The 25,580-nt window shown below is 39.3% G+C and overlaps 3 protein-coding genes across 7 annotated transcripts; 1 reads left to right on the forward strand and 2 right to left on the reverse strand.

Moving 5' to 3' along the window:
* Nucleotides 1-821: 821 nt before the first annotated feature.
* Nucleotides 822-1,355, reverse strand: LOC148714902 (uncharacterized). The gene has a single exon (XM_088714728.2). It carries the CDS (start codon nt 1,353-1,355, stop codon nt 822-824), a length of 534 nt encoding a protein of 177 aa, XP_088570854.2.
* Nucleotides 1,356-5,906: 4,551 nt separating this feature from the next.
* LOC148714903 (uncharacterized) lies at nt 5,907-7,554 on the forward strand. The gene has a single exon (XM_088716883.2). The coding sequence runs from the start codon at nt 6,644-6,646 to the stop codon at nt 7,169-7,171; it is 528 nt and encodes a 175-aa protein (XP_088573009.1). The 5' UTR covers nt 5,907-6,643; the 3' UTR covers nt 7,172-7,554.
* Nucleotides 7,555-7,563: 9 nt separating this feature from the next.
* LOC103699147 (acyl-CoA-binding domain-containing protein 6-like) lies at nt 7,564-23,050 on the reverse strand. 5 transcript variants are annotated; one of them, XM_088716882.2, is made up of 7 exons: nt 22,651-23,049; nt 22,142-22,212; nt 16,708-16,771; nt 16,561-16,632; nt 12,346-12,549; nt 12,174-12,251; nt 7,564-7,727 (listed from the first exon to the last, which is right to left on the reverse strand). In XM_088716882.2, exons 1-7 carry the CDS (start codon nt 22,810-22,812, stop codon nt 7,719-7,721), a joined length of 660 nt encoding a protein of 219 aa, XP_088573008.1. In that variant the 5' UTR covers nt 22,813-23,049; the 3' UTR covers nt 7,564-7,718. The 5 variants fall into 5 exon arrangements, with proteins under 5 accessions (XP_088573008.1, XP_038977905.1, XP_038977906.1 ...); XM_039121977.3 differs by lacking the exon at nt 7,564-7,727 and adding an exon at nt 10,204-11,848 and having other exon boundaries at nt 22,651-23,050; XM_039121978.3 differs by lacking the exon at nt 7,564-7,727 and adding an exon at nt 11,907-12,064.
* Between the last annotated feature and the right edge of the window lie 2,530 nt (nt 23,051-25,580).

Genomic DNA, 25,580 nt, shown 5'->3' on the forward strand with positions numbered 1-25,580 from the left:
AAGTACTTCATTATTCCTCTTGGCACCTTTACTGGGCTTGTTGGTTTGCTTTCCCTTTATGCAATCCACACAAGTACCAAAGTCAGAAAAGTCTAGAGCCTTGAGTACTCCATCATTAACCAACCTTTTCATTCTCTCTATGGAGATATGACCTAATCTCCGATGCTACAATGTAGAGGATGACTCATCAACAATGGTACGTTTAGTACCAACATCATGCATGTTTAGGAGACTTTGCTCATAGGCAGGATCTAAGTTCAATTTATACAAACCATTAACTAAAGTGCCAAACCCTATGGCAAAAGAATTTTTAGATAAAAGGAGTTTGAGCCAATAAAATTAAATTCATAACCAAATAGTGCCAACCTAGATACAGAGACCAAATTTCTAGAAAATGAAGGAACATAAAAAATATTTACAAGGTCCAAAACATAGCCATTTTCTAAAATAAGTCTAAAAGTCCCCACAGCCTCGACGTGCGAACACATCCCATTTCCTGAATAGATGCCTTGTTCACTTCCCATCGGCTTCCTTAGGTTGAGAAAGCCCTGCATGATATTGACAACATGAATTGTGGTTCCTGAATCAATCCACCATGTATTATGATGCGCGCTAATGAAATTAGATTCATAACACACAAGAGCATTGAGACTACCTTTTTTTTCAAGCCATTGCTTGTATTTCAGACAATCTTTCTTTTGGTGCCCCTTTTTCTTGCAGAAGAAGCATGCATCCTTATGGCCACATCGCTTGAATGACGCTTTCCCATTCTTCTTCCATTGCTTAGTATCAGCACCTTTGCCTTTCTTTCCTTGCCCCCTTTAATGAGTGAGAAAATTAGCACTCTCTAGATATTCATGCTTCAACCTCTCCTCTTCTTGCACACACATAGTCAGAAGTTCATTAACGGACCATTTTTCCTTATGTGTGTTGTATGATATTTTAAATGGTCCATATTCTGCAGGGAGATAGTTGAGCATGAAATGAACAAGAAAAGACTCTGAAATCTCAATCTCTAGGGACTTGAGTTGGGCTGCAATGTCCCTCATCTCCATTATGTGCTCACGCACACTCCTAGATTTGGGATGTTTCATCATTGACAACTTGTTCAGAAGGGTGTTAGCCAATGCCTTGTCAGAACTAACAAATTGCTCTTCAATGGCCTTTATGTAGTCCTTTATCTTATCACACTGTGGAATAGAGCCTCTAATGCTCTTGCTAACATATGCCTTGATGAGCATTAGGCTTAAACGATTGGATCGCTCCCATCGCTCATAGCCCATCCTTTCCACAACGGGACTTGATTCCGTGGGCACAGCTAGCTCATCCACACGGAGTGCTAAATCAAGGTCCATACACCCTAATGTCAAAAGGATTGTCTTTCCAGTCCGAAAATTTTTCACTATTCAAGGTTGGAATATGAGAGTCATTGTTCAAAAAAGAATTAGCAGCAACTGCAATAACCAAGAATAAAATTAATGCTTTGAAACAATAACTGTAATTTGAATCAACCAATGTCAAATTCAATAGCAAAATCTAAACCTTCCTATGGGTAGAGGCTGCAAAATGCATTAGATTTGCATATAGCTTTTATAATAAGACTAATGGTTTTTTTTTTAAGTACTTTTAAAAAAAAGGAATGCTACACCTGTGGGTATTTAGTATTCCCTTTCTTAATATTTAAACCACTATCTTATTCCAATTAAATCACCCAAATGATCACCTCCCTATGGGGCCAAGTAACCACTTACTATGACTTAATTGCAATATGGATTGCCATTAGTGTAAATATCATGCAACATCTAGGTGTCATAAGATGCTGTGGCTAGTCTTAATACACAATGATGTTCATGTCCTTAATATGGCCTTATCCAATATTTCAAAAATCTTTTATGCTTATGCAGTCATTTAAAATATGTTGATGCACAATAAAACCATACATCTCAAATAATCCGAAGTGCATAGTTTATCATGGCGTGTGCAACAGAATATGAGCAAGACTATGACAATAGTCCTATAGGATATTTGTATAACCCTTTTGCACACAGTACCAAAGGCACACTAAAAATCTAGCAAAGTGAAGCCACATAAGCATGGAGATATAAAATGCACACGTCCGCAAAATAAGAGCAAATGTCAATCTCATCTACATTTATTTCTCTTAAACATAATGCAATGAATTCGGCACTTTGAACTACGCATAGCACCAACACACCAAGCAAGCAGATAAGTAATCGGTGTGTACAAATATTTATATTGCAGACTTCAAAATGAACTTAATGCTGCTATCAACACATACATGCAATAATAGTTGCCGTGAAATTCATCATGTATTGGAGTCCACATCATATTTAGCTTCTTAAAATTCAAGTGCCAATAGACTATGTGTTGATATGTGATAATGACTCTCACATATAATCTTCAGATATCATTCCAGCATAGTCAATTTCAAATTCGAAGCCTTTAATTTATTAAACATGTTGACAAGCTTATAGGCATATGGAAATTGATAAATGTCTTAGTATTGCAACATCTATCCAACTAATATTTCTAAAACAAGTCGATGTTGTATTTGAACTTTGCTTCTCTAAAGTTTTGATATCACCAGAATGTTAGCCCTCAAGGACTTCGCCTAAAACCAGATTTCTTTAACACAACAAAATTCAAATTGAACAGATAATCATAAATAGAAGAATAGATAATCATGAATATGTGTATTTGATGCAAGCTGAAATACACCTCTCTAATACATGAATAGATAATCACGGTAAAGTGCAATCAAACTCAAAATTCACGGTATTCACCGATAAATCATGACACTGGCTAATATCATAAGTTTATCTCAATTTAAAGATAGAGTTGATAACTAATTTAAAGTACTACAACTCTATCATTACATGTAAAAGAATATAGGTGTCAATAAACTTGCAAGTCATATCAAATGAAACACAGTAAACGGAGGCAAATCAGTGATAATTTTTATAAGCTAGCTCTCAGATAACAAGACCACAAATTTCTATTAGAAGGATAAACATGCTGGGCCATAATAGAAATCACAGATGCCTTTGTTTAATAGATTGCAAGAAGTAAAAATTGTTTGATTCTATCACCCTATCCAACAATTGATAAACGCTTGCAGGTACTTTCAAATTTTATCCACCCTTTGACTAAACAACATAGCATAGAAGCAGGCTCTGATACCAATAATGAAAGAAATTTGGGAGAAATAATAACACTACATACGGAAGAAAAGATAATCACATATAATACGGACTGACCTCCAGCCATAGTTGTTTAAGCCAATTAGAGAACCAAGAGATTAGTTGGATAAAATCCCAGTAAACCTCACAACCCTCACTGTCTATATGGAGAGTAAAGGATAGAGTTTTCAGCCTAGTCTATTTCTCATAAGTATGTGACCTGATGGATAATCACAGGCAATTTTATAGACAGGCCAAGACCCATATCCACCTGAATATCTCACCCACTTTCCTTCCATCAAGGAAGTGGGAATACCCACTCAACGTTAACTAGCCCTCAACATTAACATGATCTGATTGAGTGGTTACAAGCAGTTACGTTAAAATCTCAACTCCCAGATATGATTTTTTGAATAAAATAATACTATTACATAATTATAATAATTTAAAAACTAGATGTGGCATGTGGGCCATCTTAAGTCTCCTACATGGAGACGTATGCTTACAGTGGAGGCTCCCAATTTTTTAACCTGTGGTAGAAGTTCAAATAAGCCTTTAGTTGGTTTTGGCTTCAACTCTTAAGTATTTTTCCTTGTCTCTATTGAGCAAGTTGTAGAATCATATGAAGGATAACTGCTTCTTGTTGGGACGAGCCACTAAGATTGACAAGCCTAGGTGGGAAGGGAGATTAGAGAATCTCATAGTCAAACTAAATTGGTTTTTTGTTGAGAATTATACCGAAAGTTGGGTTGTTTTGAGTTCAGTAAGGTCTAGTATAAGGTAGTAGGTTTGTGGTTGTTCGTCATGTTCTATGTTAATGGGTGGTGTGCTTGTAGGTGTTGCCGGTGGAAATCATTTTAATATTGCCAAATTCCAAGAAAGTCACTTTGTGTATTGATTATTGGATTAAGTATAAAATTATAGATCAAGATGCTGAATTTTTGTAGAGTTTAGGTTTTGTTTGGGTTTCTAAGCCCATTTGAAGCCACTTATGCAATGATAAGCTTATTATATCAGAGGTTCTTTTTCTTTTTTTGGGGATCCTTTTTGCGAGATCACTTTATCTCTCTGGGAATGGTGAAAGATTTATTAACCAATGAATTGGTTTGACAGGCTTCTCTATTTAAAAAGCTGTTATAATTGTAATTTTTACTTCTTTTTTTGACAATAAATTTGTTGGGTATTTGGTCTGATTCTTTGACTAAATATGGTTAGATACATCCTATATGCTTCGGCAGGATAAAACATTTCAAATCATTATAATGCCGTTATAGTACAGGTTTCCTTTCAAATTGGTCCAACATATGTTAGTTTCTTTTCTTTGATTAAGTTGTGCCTGCATGTTAGGAACCACCAGTGCTTGAAGTTGTTTTCCATCTAAATTACTATAAGCTTGGATAGAATGTCATTTCCTCCTGTTTCTCCCCAAAGATATCTTATAAAACATGATCTCATAGTCACCTCACTTCCTCACTCATATGGTCCATAAGTGAGAATTTAATATTTTTATGAATGAAGTTTTGGTGAAAGTTATGCATGATTTTTATGAATGAAAGTTTGGTGAAAGTTATACATGGGTAGTCTCTCAAAAAATCTAATCCTAAAATCCTTCCTAACCTCTCACATTAATATTCTTGGCCTTGCATGCCATATGATATTCTAACATTGCCTCATGACTTCAATCATCATTTTGAAAAGACTCGCGCTCACCTCTTGACAAATGCCTTAAGTCTCATGGATGAAACTATATGTTAAATAGGGGATCTATATGCATCGCCTGGGTGTTCAATGTGTGATGCATGCTTTTCTTCTTACTTTACACCTCTTTAAAGGCGTGCAGATTAGATTTTCCTTGTAAAAAACATTTAATCTCTTCGATGAGGCTATAGCAGGGAGGCATAAGCATCGCAAGCTGGTTCATGTGTGACACATGTGACATGACATGCACCTTAGTCTAATCCTTTTATAGAAGGCATGCATGTGAGAAAGTCATTCACATATCTTTTGATTTCATTGTGTTTATACTCATGTACCAAACTTTGGGTGTGGTATGATACATCATATGTCACTGTGAAAAATTTAAACTCTAAACAAATGCCAAACATGGAGATATTGAAACAAGAAGCCACCTTTGTTATATGTGCTTTGGCTTGTGCATTTTGGTTAATGAAATATGAGATATTTACAAAAGTTAAAGATGATGGCATGTTCCAAACATAACACTCGTACCCTTTCACCATACTTTATTTCACATAATTTTGTGCAGTACACTACTCTTGGATAAAAAGAAAAAATGTGTGAAGCTTACACCTTATGTCTTCAGGCTTGCACATTACCCTTTCAGCAGTTTAATTGCATGAGCTTACACTTCCACCTATAAATCATTGTTCTATGCAATTACCTCTCCTTTTGTGATATCTTATAACAAATCTTGACATGCATTTTCCTTATTACCTAGTATCCAGTGAACTATTCCAGTAGGACCCTAGTCATGTCCTTAGCTTTCTCAACCTAAGGCTTCATTGTTTTTAATTAAAGAAAACTATGTACCAACCACTTCTCAGCATTCTACTTCTACCAAACAGAAACTTGATCTTGGCCAAGCTGAAAACCTTGGTTTATTAATCATGCAGGCCCAAGCCCAAAGTTAAGTCTTTTGTCATCCACACTGATGCCACCAATCCACTCCGACTCATTGTGATGCTCAAAATCTATTTGCCATGCAAGCAAAAGTAGAAAAAAAAGTAAAAATATGCAAATCACGTGCTTTTAGGGCTTTTTGGAATTTCCCAGAAACTCATTACCACTTGCTTCTTGACATATCCCTTTTTTTGGCCCAGCTATTCCCTTATCAATTAGTTTTCATTTTATTTTTCTTATACTCTTCCTGTATTGTTGCTTATGCAATTTAATTTCATCTAGCGAGCTGTCAAGCACAAGATTTTAAATTTCCATAGCCTAATAAAAAAAAAGAATAATAAAAAGAAAACAAGACTTTATATCGGGAACTTCTTGTATTTCCAGAGCACCATAATAAAGGTAAAGCGCGATGGTGAAACATAATCCCATGTTGGCATACTCTTCTCTTATAATTTAATGCTTGCTAGTTACCAACAAATTCTTTCCCTATGCTTATTCGTTTATCCAGTTCTAGAGCTACCTTCTTTTATCTTTCTTGTGTGATTTTGCCATCTTGATGGAATGCTACATGAATCCTGTATAATATCATGTCGTATCGTATTGTTGGAAGTATGTTGGTTTGCAAGCATGAAAATGAGGTACTATCATTAATATAACATGATATCAAGTACCCACCAAAACAAAGTGAACTTCTTGCTCCTCTACTGCAGTTTTTTCATCTGTGGAAGTTCATTATTTACGCTTCTTTGTCTCATCATTTTTTTTTCTATATCCTGTGAAAGGTTGAAGATTAAGCTTCTACCATGCTTTTTATTGACAAAAATTCGATCCAAAGGACACACTATGATGTTTTGTCAGTGAGGGAGGATGCGAGCTATGATGAAATCCGAGTGGGTTACAGGGCTGCTGTCCTTAGTTCTCATCCTGATAAATTGCATGGGACACTAGATGAATCGGATCTTCGACCCAAACAAGAAGAAAATTTCCTCGATGTGCAGAAGGCATGGGAAGTTCTTTCTGATTCCAAGTCCAGAGCAAACTATGATAGGGAGCTGCAAGCTTCCAGGCAGGTTGTGGAGGTTGTGGATGATGAAGTCAAATTGGGGGACATGGCAATGGAGACTCTAGGTGATGTTCAAGAGTTCTTCCATCAGTGCAGGTGTGGTGATTATTTCTTGATCACGTCATTGGAGCTTGGGGAGATGGGCATCTCATTGCATGAAAATGGAGTAGAAATACAGACATCTGCTGAACTGTCACCATCCTCAGTACTTCTACCCTGTGGTTCTTGTTCGCTTAAAATCCGTCTTCTTATAGATGCGAGCCGTTGAGTTTTTTGTGTGCTGCCTTCAGTTGTTTGTGGTGTCCGCAAATGGGATCTCAAAGTTTTGACTAGGAACGGTTCCTACTCAAATTTGACAGTTGATGTACTTATACTTGCTGCTATAAGTTCTTGTTGTATTTTTAAGTACCGTGGATTCAAGCTTCAAGATCCGGACCGATTCATTTGGGGAGTGGGACAGTAGTTTTGTGCGACGACCAACTTGCGACAAAGTCTAGCACTGTCAGTTCCAAAGATGTTTCTGAGCTGGCTTTTGTTAAGGCCTGTATTTATCCACCTTCTCTTCTGTTGCTTCTTGTATCCTCTTTAGGGTTTCCTCAAGAACATTAATTAAAAATCGGTAAATGATAGAGTAACAGATATAATTTTATTTGGGTACTCTGCAAGCCTTCTAAAGAAAGGTGTCGTAATCTCTATTTTCCCTCTTATCTCTAGATGCTCTTTTGGCAAATTATGAAATATTTTCCACTTGTTCAGTGCCAAGCAATATCCGCTCTCTCTGTCTGCTGTCCATATATTCAGAAGCCAAACCTCAGCTACCAGTTCTGAACAAAAAAGCAAAAAAAGCTCAGCTGCAAAGCTCGGTTGCTTGTGCATTTGATCTGGAAAAGGAAAGGAGTGCCAACATTTTCTAACAGAAATATCTAGATAAATGATTATGTTGTTATGCCTTTGATTACAAATAACGCAAGTTAGTGATTACAAAAAAGGCATTCATGTTGGTAAACATCCCAGGAAGATACATCAACATGTCATGATTTCATCGTTCTCATAGTAGAGTATGAGCTTGTGGTGTTACCATGGACTGTTCTCATCCCAGCAACTTTGCTTTTGCTAGTTTGGTTGCCACTCATTGCATGGTTCTGCTAAACAGGTTGCACATTAGGTACTAAGCTCTCATATTGTTTTTCATGATTTGAGTTGGTTCCTTTTTTTTTTGGTGTGTGTGTGTTACCTAGCTTGGACCAGCTCTTTTATGGATTGATTTCAAGTACTCTTTGTGCTAATCATTTCCATGCAAGTTCATTTTTATGAACTAATCTATGTAAGCTCAATTGGACTTGGACAGCAGTCACCAACCTAGATTTGACTTGATTTTAGTGCCTAAACTTTGGACTCAATCCAGTTCAACTGACAGGAAAAGCAGGTCAAGCATGAAACCACTTATTCTGTTTTAAGGTTATACAGTGAAATGTTAATGGTAACAAAATTCTATTCTAATAATTAACTTGATATTATTAAAAAAACAATTAACTAGATGGCTCTAGCTTTGAAAACTAGCATAGCTGCACTGATTTTGTGAAAAATCAATCAATGTTCATCTTCTGATATGTATTGTTGATGATAATTGAAAATGCTATGAAAGTCGGTATGCATGGAGCTAGAATGGCAATTTTCAATTAAAACAACTCTAGCTATATTTGGATGCAACAGGAAACAAGTGTCTCAAAATCTTCTCACCTGCTACAAACTAAAGCTATAACTGTCCAGATCCTAGGTAGGGCTGCAACATCGTTTTCCTTTTAAAGTTGAAGTTGCATGCAAAATATACCATTAAGTACATGCAATGCACATGAGAGTGGCAAGAGAAGCAACCAAATTCTTAATTTCTATTTCTTTCTTTGACCCTCTGCAATGAGACTTCTCAACACAGTATACCAATTTCCTGAGAACTGGACTCTTGTTGCCTTCCTAAGATGAGAATCTGAGATAGGAATTTCTCATGTAATTATAGGGATGGTTAAACATTATCAAAAATCAAAATAGCACAGATGATCACAGGGACACTTGCTTTACAAATGGTAAGACATTTATGCTTATACAAAACCAAGTGCATAAACTTCTATTTAAAGTAATCAGACTTCAAATGCTTTAACTCATGCAGTCAACACACACCTAAATAGATCGAGAGCAATGCAATAAAATGCATTTGAGATCTTTTGGTTGCCGTTTACTTCATCTTGAGATTCATACTAAATTCATCATTTAGTGTGCCATGCTTTATCACTAGCCCAGATCGTCCGTTCTTCCAAATATAGTGAAAGTAAATTGGATAATGTCCATTCGGATCTATTTTTGTATTCGAAACTATCCAAATATGGATAAAAATTTAAATATAAAAAATAGATATAAATATAGATAGCCAATTGTCCGATCCATTTTCAAATATCCTTATTTAGTTTTATATAATATCAATGAACTTTTAAAAATTATATATAACAACGTTAATATGTTATTAACTTAATTTACCATCCACTTAATAATATTTTTGATTGCCTTGTCACAAGTTTAATTATCTGATTTATATTCATATTTGTATCCATATTTTTAGTATCTAATTTGTATATGTATCTATTTAAAATAAATATAAATATAAATTTTTAGATCTAATAAATATTTATATTTATATATTTATTAAATAAAATAAATATAGATATTGATGTTTTTGGCATTTCATTGAGTTTCTAACATGAGGCAGATGCTCCTCAGAAACAACATAACGAAAACAGGTGACCCCACGAAGCGCCACGCGTTGGGTAGACGCTCCCCCTCTACTAGAGGTGATCACGGGCCTTCTGGCCCGCCCGGCCCGCCCAGCCCGGCCCGAAATTTTTCGGGCTTGGGCATTGAAAAAGAGCCCATTGGTCGGGCCTGGGCAGGAAAAACGGCCCGATCAAAAAATTCGGGCCGGGCTTGGAAACTTTTAAAAATGGCCCGGTTCAGCCCGGCCCGAATATAAAACAGTAAAATATAATATATTAAAAAACATTAAGAAACAAAACTAAAGCCCTAATTCCTAAAACCCCCCCTTCCCTCACTGAGTGCCGCCGCCCCCCTTCCCTCGCGGAGAACCACCGCCCCCTGTAGCCGGTTTCCGCCGGTTTCCCTGTAGCCGCCGCCGCCTCTCGGTTTCCGCCGGTGTCGTCGCCGCCGCCTCCTCTCGGTGTCCTTCTCCCCCGGACGGCAACCTCCGCGGCTCCGGTCACCGACTCACAGTCGCCGGTAAGATCTCTCCTCCTCCTCCTCCTCTTCGAGCTCGATTCCGGATGAATTTTGCCCAAGCTCGGAAGTAAAGCCCCATATAGCTTCAAGCCCGGATGGAAGAGAGAGAGAGAAAGAGAGAGAGAGGTGGGGGGAGCGAGAGAGCTCAGAACTCGGAGGTGGGACTCTGGAGCTTCCCCATCGGGCCGGTTTTTTAGGTGGGGGGGGAGAGGGAGGTGGCTACGAGTCTTCCCGTGGGTGGACCCAGTCGAAACTCTGAGGAAGAAACTCTGAGGAAGAAAGATCCACTGTTCATCCCGTGACCCAGTCGAAACTCTGAGGAAGAAAGATCCACTGTTCATCCCTTCTCTTTTTCGGTTTTGGTCTTCGGACTCCTCCCCTCACATTGCTTCAGTTCCACTGTTCCAGGCTTCCAGCTATAGTTCTCCCTTGACCTGAGATGGGCTCCTGATTTTCTTTTTTTTTTTGCCGGTTGGATGGGGCTTTATTTTTATTATGATAAATGCTACTATCCCAACTTCCAAGTAATGAAGGGATGGTTTGTTCATTGTTGATAGGATAATTCTTCCCCTCGCCCCCTCATGCGCTAGCCGACGATCCCACGACCGAGCAAGTCTCCTCCGCCGCCGCCTCCCCTGCCGAACTTCCAGCATCCGCCACCGCCAACCCCACCGTCGAAAACCAGCCCGCTCGGGTCCGGCTCAAGTACCGGAGCGGCACTGGGAAGAAGGCGGAGCAGCGGCGGGCTAGGAAGTCCGGCGGCAGCAAGACGAATGTGATGCGGCCACCGATGCCGCTCAAGGAGGCGGTGGCGGCGACGGCGCTGGCGGTGGAAGAGGAGTTCAGCCCCTACAGCGAGAACGGGAGGCTGGCCGGGCTAGGCCAACCACGGTGATGAAACCGAATTCGGCCATTAGACATCACGGTGATGGAGCAATAGGCCCAAACGAGAACGAAGATGAAAGAGAGAGGGGAGAGAGGGGAGAGAGAACATGATACCTCAATGGAACCACAGTCGGCCGACGATAGGAGGCTCGCCTTCGGCTTGGACCGCCGACCGGCGATGAGCGACGAGGTTCAGGGATCGAAGAGGCGGTGGAGGCGGAGAGACGAGAAGTCGAGAACCCTAGCCGCTGATCGATGATTTCTTTTTCTGTTGGTTGAAGGGTTTGACTGTTGATTTTGATTAGGATCGGGGCTCTTCGAGAGAAGAAGAGCCCGGCGAACCAGCGGTCAGGATTTCGACCCCTGCATCAGTTGGTCTGATCAGACCACTTACCTCAATTTTCCGGGCCAAACATCGGCCCAGATATCGGGCCGGATCCGGGCCTGTCCGGGCTCGATTTGCAGACTCAAACAAGCCAACACAACTACCGGAGCCGGCCCGAAATATATTCGGGCCCTAATTTTGAACCTGAATCTGATCCCAATTTCTTGGGCATAGCCCATAGCCCGACCCGAAGTCGGACTGACCCGGGCCCACTTCCCGTCTTACTTAAAGTGAATTTGTACATAAACACTGATGTATCATATTTATATACAGATCCCTAAAAAATAAAATTAATCACCCATATATCCCTAAACTTTGCATATTGGACAATCTAACGAGCACAAAATTAGTCAAGGGTCTTATTGACCATGTCAAACTTTTCAAATCTAGAACCTTTCATTTAAACAAGATATAAGGAAGGCCTCTTAGAATAAATCAGTTTAGATGATACTGATCAGAAAAAAGAACACTGCATTGTGGGAAAGTAAAATTTTACAATCATCACTTTCTAAAAATTGATCTCTGGTAATCAATACAAGGAATTTCCAAAAGAAATTTGCAAAGATATCACAAATAACCTATACTGTGTGGAGCTTAATTATCATCAGCCTGCAACCTCCAAAAGATATTTTGCCATTCAGAAGCACTTAACCAATCCTAAACACATGTTACTTCGTTCTAAGTAAAATTATAAGGTTATTATCACTGATAGACATACCTGAAGGTCATTAAGGTAACGACCGTTGTGATTTCCACCAAAAACATACATCTTGTCTTGCACCACAGCTGCCCCATGCTGTGCACAGATGGCAGATACTATTTAGTATTTAACAACAGAAGAATAACTCTGTCCTATAAATAAACATCAAATCAGATAATGAGTACAGGACCACGTAGCGGGGCTTTGGGCGTTGCCCAGATATTGAAGGTGCAATCCATTGATCATAAATACTGATTGAACCAAGACCCTCCATTACGACATCCTTATCCTGAGTCTCCAGCACACTTCCATTTTCTGGCGAAATAGTTTTAGGCTCTGGAAAAGAATTTCCATTAGGGATGGCCGACTGAGTTGCTGGCTCCACCTTTGGCTTCTGCAAGAAAACGAAAACAGAATAACAATGAGGGCTTAATCAATATATGCATTATAATTTAAGAGAACAAACAGTATAATTAACCATAAGTGGATATTTGATAGTTAAGGGAGAGTTTTACTTGGCAAGAATATTCTTGTGCCATTGAGCCAGCCCTATATTAATACAGGTCACTGAATATAAAGTAATGCTTGCAAAATGCATGCAAGAATTGCCATTTAAGTCCCACCAACAACTTGTGCGTGCTTACTAGCAGAATTCTTGTCTGCATCTAGCAGCCATTCCCATAATATTTCAGCTATTGACATCAGGAGAAAGATTGATATAAAGAAAAACCGAATTATGATAAGGTTCAGGGCAGTGCATAGCAAGGTTCAAAATATCATTGATTGTGCCTGGATCAATCAACACAACATAGACCCAATTAAACCCTGTAATATTACAGAGCAAAATGGTGGATAATTGGTCTTAGCATTATTTCGCATCCATCTGAGCCTCATTTTGGTGTTTGTTGGCCTCAAATCCCATCAATTCATCCCGTTAGTCAATTGCTCTTTCCTTAAGCTCCTGATCTTAGAGAGTTTAAAGCTGATTTGGTACCCTTCAAGTTGCACAAACCCTGCTTGAATTTAATTGTACTCAAGGTTTGTCGTACCGGTACCGAACCCCGTACCAGTGCCGCACTAGTATAGGCGTACTGAGTGTTGGTACGGTACGGTATGCGGTACGCCAGACGTACCGACATTGGCATACTGATACCGATACCCATCGGTACAGATATGGTACGTCCGGTACCGACCGGTATAGCATACCATGCTTGTACTCCCTTTCACTTAATGCCAACATCTTCACTTCTTCCTTAAGTTACTAATACATGAACTTATTTGGACACTCACTATGTTCTATGTATATGTAGATAAACTATACTGCTAGCTTGTATGCTCTTTCGTTGAACTGAATATTTTAGCGTGTACTGAAATTCTTTGACTATCTACAAGTTTGATAACATTACTTAAGAGTGGCTTTTTTTTGTGAGACCAGGTCGGGCTAATCCCCACCAACTTCCCTATACCTGCCCTGCCCCCCCCAGGCTGCAGGCTAGGCCCCTAGATAGACCAAGCCACTGCCCGCAGAACAAGAAATTTACTAACCGGGGGTCAAAAAGGGGGTGTTGCCACCTGGAATCAAACCCTCAACCTCTTGCTTAGAGGGCAAGAGGAGGTACCATCCAAAGTCCAAACTAAAGTTCGAGGGCTTTGTTAATTTTAGTCATCATCATCTAGCCTTCAGGACTAACATGGACCCACTATCCAGCTAAGAGACACTCTGTCTTCCAATTAGTCAGTAAATCTTTGCCATCGAATCAGGCTTCCTTAAACTCGTTAACCTGTCTACAGCATTCATTATAATATTCCAACTTATTCCACATCACCATGTCAAAATTCCTATATTATAAATTTTGTGGAAACAAGAGGGCACTGTCCACCTGTTCTGCTTCTTCTGCTTCTCGTTACAGCCACTCCAACAAGAATTAGTAGGGCTACAGTCATGGCATGAGGAGATCTTGTGGATTGTGCTCTATGCATGTGACATTATCAACAAAATAGCATTATCCCATCAATCCACCATCCAAGGAAAGCCACATCCTTTTAATTCATGTTTCAAATTTCAGTACATGACTGTAATGATCCTTACCATGGTCCAACAGATGAAGTTTACTATCTGCTACATGTCCTTGATCCAAATGTGATTCTTTAGTTATGTCTTGGCCTTTCCTTGGTGCATCATTAGATGTCTTGATGAGTCCACTATTTAGCATTTTCACTAAACATTCAAGTTACTCTTGTTTCAAGACATCTCATTACTTTTACATGGTGCCACTGCTATTCTTTCAAGTTTTCAGATATGAAGACCTTGCTCCACTGATTATGGCTCACGAACAAGAGATACTTAAGATCTTAAGCATTATTATTTGTCACTCATCAAACATGCGCTAAAAGGATCCATGCCAAAAATCTATATTCATTGTCTATGATACCAGTGGAGCTTGAAGATCAGCCTCAAGCTTCTCCCGTGCTAATGGCCGATATCTTGGTGGGCTCCAAGTATGTTTCATCATTGCAAAAGTATGTCCTTATAATCATATTCCACCTATGGTGATTGAGAGATGAAGTGGGCAAGCAACATCATGTATTTAAATAAGGGGTGCAAGTAGGTTAGCTCATAAGGAGAAGAACTCATAAGGGAGTAAGAAGAAATAGATAGAGCAAAGGCCTAGCTTAGCAGGTCAGATCTTGGCTCAGCAGACTCAATAGATCATAGCTCAGAAACAAGACTTTGAAAAGGCACGGAGCAAACACCGGTATCTGCCTTAGATGGCTTTGATTGATTTCCACCCTCAAATCTTAGATTAAATGACTTTCCCCACTTGATTGAGTTCTTCTGACTTCCTTATTGAACTTGAAGGCTGCTCAATTCCTAGCTTGACCCAGAACAAGAATATATAAGACAAGCATCAATGCCCAACCCCAGTTAAGCAAAACACCCAGCCTTTGGTTCAGGTCCTGATTTAAAGTATGTGGTGGCCATATCGGAGGTTCATCTCATCTACATTGTTTGCATGCAAATTACCATTCTAGATTTGCTTCCTTCAAGTACCCATTCCATATAGCATCAACCTGTACTTCTTACCAATCTACTTTGCCAATTACCTCAGCTTGCAACCTGTAGTATCCAACTGTCATTTATTAGCTTTTTTGAAGGTAATTTGATCATTTGTCCAGTGTCCGAGGGATGTTTAAAGTCTTGACTGCATTACTTTAAATTATAGCATATCTTCATATCATGTCACCTTCTATTATCACCACATTTTTTAGATGCAGCCCCTCCCAGTACCATCTAAGGTTCCATATTCTCCTACCTTATTGGTGGTTCTGGATATTTCAAGCTTTTAATAATTAATTGTTTGTATTGACAGCAATTGTGACCTCAAGCATCATATTTCAAGCTTATCCTTTTCAAAAAAAAGTACCTTGGCCACTTTTTATCTAGTCTCCTTATACTTCTATTAATATGCTACCATTCTTGCGCTATAATTTTCCCATAAAGGATATACTGCAACTTGAGTTTGAGAAAGATGGAGGTTCAACATAGTAGTACAACCCAGAGTTTTATTATATATTAGTAAATTACAGCATGTGTGTTTCCATCATTATCACCCTATCATCCCTCCGATCTTCTGTATGAAATAATGCATGGACTATCTTCAATAGAACCTGTCTGTCAGTTTCATTTATGTTACTTCATGTGCTTTTATCAATAATATATGGGTTATTTACAACCATGCAGAGTTGGCATTGCTACTCTAGCACTTGCCTAAACGATACTAGGAGAGACATGTTCACATAGTTAAAGAATATTTGCCATCCAAAGGGCTGCAATAACTGGTTCATGGAAAACAAAAACTTAGCTCATACATTTTTACAAGAAAAGGGATTGATACCACCGCCAGTAGGAATGCTAAACAATAACATATATGTTGGTTAAAATATTGAGATCCCTAGGTTAACAGGCTAAAAGAACAGAGTAAGTACTGAACCATTGATCAAAAAACAAAAAAAAAAAGAGAAATTCACTGAACAGTTTCCAGAAATCATGAATTCAAGGAAAAAAAAAATTTAAAGATATGAAGATGTATAAAATAGCTTTTATGAAGAGCACATCTTATTGAATAAATGAATAACTACTGCAACCAGATTCTGTTCAATCATAATCAATTTTTTGATTTCCTTATTCGATATGCATTTTAATTTATTAGCACATAAAAGAAGGTATATTAACCAATCCTCTTTCCATCTGGCAGCCAAAAAAGATGACAACTTCAGTTTTTCTAGGGGAGAGAAAAAAAAAAGGTAATTCAATGAAACTAAGAATGAACAAACAAAGACCTCCTACTAACATAACAAACAAACTATGACCTAGCCAAATTAGTTTCAGCCTCAGTATACTTACATGCATCTCAACATCTACAATAGGCTCCACAGTAAATTCAGGGACCTTTGAATACCAAGCAGGATCCTCCTCCTGTCAAGGATGTTACAGTGAACAGTTATTTGACCCATATATACATTTTCAACAATATTAAGTCTCCAAATGTACCTCCAAAATTTTCACAAAAAGACGCATTGCCTCTGCTGAAGACATGTTTCCGAGCCCATGCCAACTGAAAAGATGAATAAAATCAGTTTTAAATACTCCATATAATCAAAAGATGAGAGGGAGAGGAGGGAGAGGGAAGAGAGATAGCAGTTCATGCTGCAAAATGTAATTAAAATTCGACTATATGATCATATCATCAGAAAACAGTTTCCTATTAAATTAATTAAACTGAACCTTCATATGTACATACTCATTCGAAATATTCATCCAAAATTGTTGAACATGGTTCAATAAGGTGAAAAAGATCATGCCAAACAATCTATCTTATGCAACCGAACAATAGAGTAATTCTCATGGTTTTTTGCAAAAAAAGGAATCATGAAACAGGATGTGGAAAACTTTGATTAAGTGCCTGATAGAACACCAAATTTCTAGATAGCTAATCTTTAAATAGTCTATTTTAACCAGAGACTCTTCAGAATCAATGAACGCAGAGGCATTGTAACAGAAAGAATTTTATAATATAAAAAATAGTAATAGTAAGAAAAATTCTCTTCCACTGATCAAATGGCATAATTTGAACCCATTAGCCATATTGTTGTGTGATGCTCTTGCTAATCATAGCCCTAAGATTCAAGAATGGACCACCACATGTTCCATCATGCCCAAAATATATACCTTCACAAAAATAAAGACCACCAAACATTCTCCAAGAGCTTATTGATTTCAACAGAGAATCAGGACTAAAGATAATACTCTCAGTGTCAAGTCAAAGGTCACAATACTCTGAAATTCAGTTGACTAAGAACAAGAAATTTGAAGAAGACTAAATTGCACCCAAAAGTAGGCACTATGAAGCAGATAAATGAGTAATTTATTTCATGTACAACAAGTTGGCAGGCCAGAGACCACCACAGATCGGCTCAAAATAGTGAATGTGATCATACTTTGAATATCAGTTCACAAGGAGAAAAACTAGAGAGCCTCTCTTTTCAGCCAAGCAAGCAGCAACCAAAGGTCCAAAACATTGTTTTGAAATCAAATATTGACAAGATTCTCCAACAATAAACTTCTGGAGAACATCAGCTGGCAATACCTTAAGTCACCTAGATCACAACTCTAACTCTAAGCATCATAAGTATTTAAAGAGTATCAAAACCTGTTTGATTCCATACTTTAAGGCTCAGTCATGGACGTGAAACCATATTTCAATGTCACTCTTACTAGGTCCACTTTCTCAAATCAGTGTGGTCAAAATCTTACAACCCACAATTGAGATCATAGCATCTTATAATCCAGATCAAATGCCCAATGTAAATTTCATCCTTGGAATAGGTCTAGAGAGAGTCACATTATCTAGATAAGTGTTCATATACAGATCGTGGGATTACTCAAATGGAAGGTCTACTTCATATGATTTATATGATTATTAGCTTTTAGAATTATAAATTTTATTAGAAAGCCTCAAATGCATAAAATTAGCAATCATGTCATGGTACTCAACTTCTCAAAAGTAAACACAAAAATTTTTGAGTTTGTAGAGAGACTACACCTTAGCAAACTTGGCCTAACCCATGCTATCGAACATGCCTAGCCCATTTGGGCTGGCAGTAGGATACATATTGCTCTGTACCATCCCGGCCACCCCATCAAGATTGAATCATGGTTAAATTGACCATACCAGCCTATATAGACCTCTTACAAGTCCTTTGCTACTCAGCACCACGCTGGCTATAGGATTCAAATCAGGGTTTGCCAAATCGTGCATCTTGCCGATCGGCAATTGGTTCGGTATGGTACCACTAAGTAATGTACCACCCCAAGATGTGCCGGAACTAGGGGAGGGATAGGGAGAGGGGAGAGGGAGAAGGAAAGGGAGGCAAGCAAGAAAGAGCGGAGGGCTTCTTGAACGGAGAGGATGAGAGAGAGAGGAGAGAGAGGAAAACAAGAAAGATGAAAAAGAGAGAATGGGTAGGGCGAGACAGAGATTGAGAGAGTAAAGAGGGATGTGTATTGGTCTGTCATCGTCATCGTTGGCGGTGATGGCAACGACGAATCCCCAGCCCTAGCGAGATGCGAGTGAGAGAGAGAGAGAGAGAGAGCAAAGGGCTTCCTCGAATGGAGAGGGCAAGAGAGAGAGGAGAGAGGTGAGCAATAGAGGGAGAATGGAGAGGGCGAGAGAAAGATTGAAAGAGGACACGTACTAGTCTATCAGCACCATTATTCACGTTGATGTCGTGACAACAACGAAACCATAGCCCTAGTGAGAGACAAGCAAGAGGGTTATATAAAGCCCAAACTCAAAACGAACCAAAAGCTTGTTCAATCTCGATAACCAACTAGTTCAGTTCTGTATGCACCGAACCAAACGGTTCAGGATGGTTTGGTCATCCTTGAGACAAATATTGGCCCATATTGTTTGGTACCCTATCAGCTAGAAGTTTATATTTAGGATCCCATCGTGATTGAATCATGGGTACGTTGACCCGTACCAACCTATACAGACCTCTTACAAGCCCAAATCTACTCGGTACCAAGCTCTAATGTATTTTTACACCCTTTTTTGTTTTGGCACTAGCTGGTGAAATGAATCAGTACAATAGACACTATACTACATAATATAATGACTAAGGAGTCATATGATACCATATCTCAAGATTTAAATCTTTGGATAAACACAGAGAAGCGATTTCGGCCCAATCAGCTCACCTAACATCGAATCTCTAGGTGTCATCAAGACTTGAGCCAAGCAGTTCTCAATCAACAATGAAAAGGTCTAGCTTGACCCAACCTGACCATGCATTTTATGCAGGGGTGACAATGCTTAACTCGTTTCACTTGATTCAACCCATTATAGATCAAGTTAAGTTACCAATTTAATAAAATGATCAAGTGTGGGTTTGGATTTTTGACCTGTTGAGGGGTTCAAGTTTACAAATTTTTGACCTAACCTAGATCCAACCCGACTCATATTTGGTTCGACACGACCCAATTGCCACCCCTAATTTTACATAGTATTTTATAAAATTGGTACATAAACTTTATCAATACTATGACTCCACTTCTTGAACGCAACTAATCAAGGAGAGACAAGTTATCTACACCAAATCCCTTTAACCCTCTCACTTCTCTCTTCTTTAGTACCTCCTCTCCTCTTTCTAGTCAACTTGCAGCTGGAATGCCACAGCTGCATGCTGATTAGCAATCTTGGACCTCTTGGCATGCCTCTCTCTCATCCTTGAAAAGTATCTCCTTAAACCAGCTTTAGAAAAGAGTAATTGGGATTGTGAATCCTCTAGAGATGACAACATAGAGGAACCTCTATGAGGATTAGGGATTCTCCTCTCTATGTTCTATTAAAGTACTTCTCGCAATCTAAAATATGACTAGGTACGAACTTGAGGGCTTGGATTAGGCACGGGATTAGTGAGGGGATTAGGCCTAAAGAGGAGAAAAGGGGTGGATGAGGCTAGGGGGGAGGTGATGGAGGGTGGAGGTTTAGCCAAGTGGGGTTAGGTCGAGCTCAAGCCAAGCTTAAGCTTTAAATCTTAGGCCCGAAGTTAGATTGGAAAGACCTCTCGTTAGTTGATGATGGACTATGACCCAGCCTAACAAATGCTCCAGTGTACAAGAGACTAATTTTTATATTCTTGCAATCAATTGTCAAAATCTAATTCTTTGCATCATAAAAATATCCTACCTAGAAGGATAATTGAGCTTATATATTCAAGGTAGTGTACAAACACCTTTTAATAACCAGATGATGTTTGTTTTCATCAAACACGCTATATATAGCCTTGTGGTGGCGATAGACTCTTTTCTTTGTGCTTCATTGCTCTTTGCTCCTCCATCAACTTCACTATTAGCTCACCCTTCCAAATTTGACATTAAAATTTTGGAAGAATTTCATTAAAAGAATGGCTTATTTCAATCCATGCAAATTATGATCTTAATCATTCTGCCATTCCAATATTTATGACTTGATCTTGATCAATCTAGACAATCGCCTACACCATTCATCTTGATTCTTCACTATAGCCTGCCTTAATTATAAATTTCTTTGTCTAGATACACAAAAATATTTTTATTATAAAATCGGTTTTTCTACCAAAACCTTTAAAAATGTATATTTCTTCTTTTGCTACACTAATAAAAAATAATTTTAAGGTTTAGTAGACATTTGAATTGTATTATTAAGAAAGATCATAAAACACAAGAAATCAAAGTGGATAGTCACCTCATAACTACAAAGTTAATTGACAAATAGTTGGCACCCAATGTAAAAAAGCGATGTAGCAAATGGATAAGAGATTGAAAACACTAGAAAATGTTCAATCAAATGGGGTTGCAACTGAAAGTTTACATCGATCAACTACAAAAAACAGTAGTTATAATAATGCCCCACAACTTGCATCCATTAGACACTCTTTTCTATTAATTTTCACGTACTCCCCCCCGAGAACATACAAAACAGGCAACAGACGATTTTGTTGTTTGTAGTATGAATATTTCTAATTGTAACACATTTATATTGCAACTAAGAAGGCTGTTACTGCACATGTTGCCAACTTAAAGTACCGTACATACAGCCAAAAACAACTTATGCATCATATCATAGTGAAGAAGATAAAGAGATTGCCACATTTTTGTCCTCACACTAACAATAAATGCCATCCACATTGTTCACTCTCGGCTAGATGTTATCTAAATATAAGATCCTTTCTGTAGTGGTCAATAAGGTGAAAGCTTTAGGCCTTAAGCAGAGGCGTAATGTCCCAAACATCTCTCTCGCCCACTAAAAGTATCACAGTTTGTCATTTTATATATGACCTAATAACAGACACCTCAAAATTCACTGTGTCCATAATTGCTCTCTTTTTTTTTTACCTCCTTGTTTTTCAAAAGCCATCTCATCTAACAAAACTAATAACCGAACATACTTCATCTTGATAAAGATTCCTTAAATACGTCAAATTGTAGTTATCACTCTTTAAATAATGCTTGATTAATCATCGTGATTTTGGCATTTTCATGATTTTTTTTCAAATAGTTTTAGCCTTTATCTGCTATGTAGCATGTTTAATTTGGCAAAAGCAATTGTAGCATCAAAGAGAACATGGGCAAATATCCATAAAGAAAGTAGAAGAAAAGGCCCTAATCTCCCCTAATCCTAGCATAACATAAGAAATGAGAGGAATTTCATGCTTCTTCGGTAGGTAGAATCAAACGTTCAACTAGTTCAAGTAGCATTTCTAGACAGTGACGAGTATATATTACATCCCCAACGACCGTAGCTTTAGATTTTCCCCAAGTTGATGAGGTTGATAATTTTTGTCAAGTCTTCCATTTTTCTTCAAAATTCAAACAGAATGCTAGCATGACAACTTTTACTTCCTATCAGGTCTGGCAGAAACGGCCATTGAATGACACCAACCTCATCCATTTGCTGTTCTCCACAGGATTCCATGCCCTGGGTTTTGGAATATTGCAAGGCCCTACTGTTGCCTGCAACCAAGAAAAAACGCAATGGTTGATCATAAACTATAACATTTTTGAAGCTAATTGTACAATCACATGCACTTCACCTCAAACATCACAGATCGAAATGAGACAAAAAACAAAAAGAAACATCAGCGTATCTATCTCATTTCCAATAGCCCCTCGATTCACTCAATATTGCAAGACTGATCCACGGACGACCCCCCCCCCCTTCCCAGATCTACCACCATTCCAATACGAAAACGATATTCAACATATATATATATATATATATATATATACCGAAAAATCGAAAAACAAAATTATAGACGCGGATAAATAAAACTATACACAGATCTCAACCCCACGAACAAATCGAAACCTAGAAAACATCAAACTCTCAAAAAAGACCCCCAGATCAACGAAAAAAATCCCAGAAAAATGGGTAAGAATCCGCTCTCTTACTTGCTGGTAGAGCGCGTAGAGCAAGAGAGCAACATCATTCCGGAACTTGGAGATCGCACCAATGGAGGAGGAGTTGGAGGATCCGCCAAATCCGGCGTAGGCGGCGGCGGCGTAGAACCTCTCGGGGTACGCAGGGCCGGAGCTCCCCCTCGCCATCGCCATCCCTCCGACGAGGAGATCGAGAGCCGGCGGCAAGATCTCGTACGACGCCACGAGGCCGAGAAGAAAAAAACCGAAACCGAGAACACGTATTTATAGAGCCAGACGTCGAGCGAAGGCCTCTCTCGCCCTCTACTCCTTTTCTTGAGATCGCGGGATCTTCTTCTATCTTATCTCGCTCTCGCCCTCTTTCCTTTTTCTTTAGATCTGGAGCTCTTCTTCTCGCTTTCTTTCTTCTTTTTTTTTTTTGGTCAAAACGGCAAATTATATAGCTCTAAAGTGAGTACATCCTGCCAGATCACGATAAAGTAAAGAGTACAGATCTGAAGAAATATCTCCTACAGATGTCCAAAGGAACTCTCCAGAGTGTCGTGCGACGAAGGAGGCGACCCAGTCTGCTGCCCTGTTCGCCTCCCGATATACGTGGGCTACCTGGAAGCCACCGAACTCCTGAGCCAGTCTCCGAATCTCTCTAATGAGGGGATGACCATCCCCATATCTATCCACACCTCGGATCCAATCAACCACCACAGAGGAATCCCCCTCCAATAGCACCCACTCGGCACCAAGGACTCTCTTCGCAAAAGACAAACCCTCCCATGCAGCTCGAAGCTCAGCCCCAACAACTGAAAGACCCGTCGTGCGCTGCCCCCCTGCTGCCACCATCCTACCCCAGGAATCCCTGATCACAAATCCAACCCCTCCAAATCCACCATCCATCATCATGCTCCCATCGAAATTCACTTTGAGATGACCAGGGGGTGGGGGCACCCAAGAGACGAGGGCGAACCTGGGCGCTGTAAAAGCGGGTGAAGTGCCCCAGATGTCCCTAGCCATCTCACTAGTGAATACCGCAGAGTAGGGGTGGCAAAATATGACCCGACCCGCCAACCCGACCCGTGTTCGACCCGCCATAAACAGGTTTGGGTTTGGCCTAAACGGGTTCGGGTCGTAAACAGGTTGACCCGTTTAACCTGTTTATTAATTGGGTCGGATACAGGTTTTAGATGTCTGACCCGTTTAACCCGTGTAACCCGTTTAACTATTGGGCTGATAGATAAGGGCCACAATCCACAAAGCCTAGGGCTGACCCAACTCCCCGCCTCAGCCCATTTTCTTTGCCTCGGCCCAACTCCCCGCTCGGCCCAATCTCAACGCAAGGGCCACCAGCCGTCCACTGCAGCACTGGCTTCACTGCTCCACCCATCCACCGTCCGCGACTTTAGATGGATGATGGATCTTTTAATTGAGACTTCTCCGTTGTTAGGGTGAGGAGTGAGGACTTAGGGTTTGTGCGCCGGCGCCGCCCGAGCTCTATTCCCCCCCTCAGCATCCCTCTCGAGTGTCTCCCCTCTCCTCTCCAGCTCTCCTCCGGAGTCCGGACTCTTCGCCTCCCAAGCCCTCTCCTCCGGACCTTCGCCCTCTCCTCCCCCGTGCCGACAACTTCGGCCTCCCCGTCGACGGCGACCGCGGCGGCTCGACGGGTCTTAAGATTTTTTTGGCTCCCGTCACCTTCCCTCTCCCTCTTCCGTTCGAAGTCTTCCGTGCGTGCGAGGTTGGATCCTCTGCTCTACCGAGGTAAGAAAGATCCATCTTTTCTTCTTTCTTCCCTTGATCTTTCCTATTTTCTTCTCAGATCTGATACGGATTCATCCCTTCCTTTGTTTATTTCTTCGATTTCTAAGTTTTTTTTTGTTGTTCTCTTTTCTATTGTGTTCTAGGTCATCGGTCGATGCAGGCTTTATAAGCGATTCATTTCGGTATAATTTATGGTTTTATTTTCTAGGTGAAGTTGATGATTTCAGTATTATTTTTTTGTTCTTCCGGCATTGGTTCTCCTAGAACCTAGATGCTGATATCTATTTTTTTTTCCTTTTTTGTGGGCTTTCGACAATAATATGATGTTAGGGTTTGGGGTTTACTTCATGTGGCAGAATATTTATGTTGTATGCGTGATTGCGTAGTTGTGATTTTCAATCATTTTAGTTAATTGGAATTTGTTGCTTAGCAATGCATTCCTCTTTTGTTGCAGGAGCTTGTGACCGAGTTTCAGGGCATATCCAAAGAAGGTAATAGATGAGAAAGCCTTTTGTTTTTCTGTCATCTGGATTAAGCAGCAGTGTATTGATGCTTTGTTGTTAGTTGTATAATAGAATCAGAACCAGTAAATGTGCCAGGCCAGTGCCTTCTTATCATTATTAATGTTCAGCTGGAAATGGATGAATCTTTATGAGGGTTTTTTTTTATTGCATACCTACAGTCTTTATTGCACATATCCACCTTAATATACTTATATTGTTCAGTTCTCAAACATTGTGAACTATGCTGCTGTTGATCTTTCTGTGTCCTTCCAGGCATGCCATGAAAATGTAATAATTATGCAATGCTGACAATTTTATCAGCATGAATTTCAGCACAACATGTCTTTGCTAGCGATGACCTCTAACAAACAAAATTTAGCGTTCTTATTGAAATACAAAACAGAGCCATCACATTTTTCAATATAAATTTGAGTGGAGGACACTCAGATTTAACAGAATCTTAACCATCCATCTTTTTTTTTCTGAACATTTTTCAATATAAATTTGGGACTTTTTTTAGTTTTGCTTTGACTATGGATACTCCTTTTTTGATTTTTTTGTTGTCATTGGACTTATGGAGTTATGGACCTTATAGCCAATGTGGTTTCCTTTGATATTTATAGCTATTTGGTAGTTTCTTTTGCTAGATTCTATGCAATGCTGTTTTTATTTTTATTCAATAATAGTCTA

Source organism: Phoenix dactylifera, chromosome 2, assembly GCF_051530095.1.
Source record: "Phoenix dactylifera cultivar Ajwa chromosome 2, Ajwa_hap1_PhDact_Kaust_v1.1, whole genome shotgun sequence".
In the NCBI taxonomy this organism is placed as follows: domain Eukaryota; kingdom Viridiplantae; phylum Streptophyta; class Magnoliopsida; order Arecales; family Arecaceae; genus Phoenix; species Phoenix dactylifera.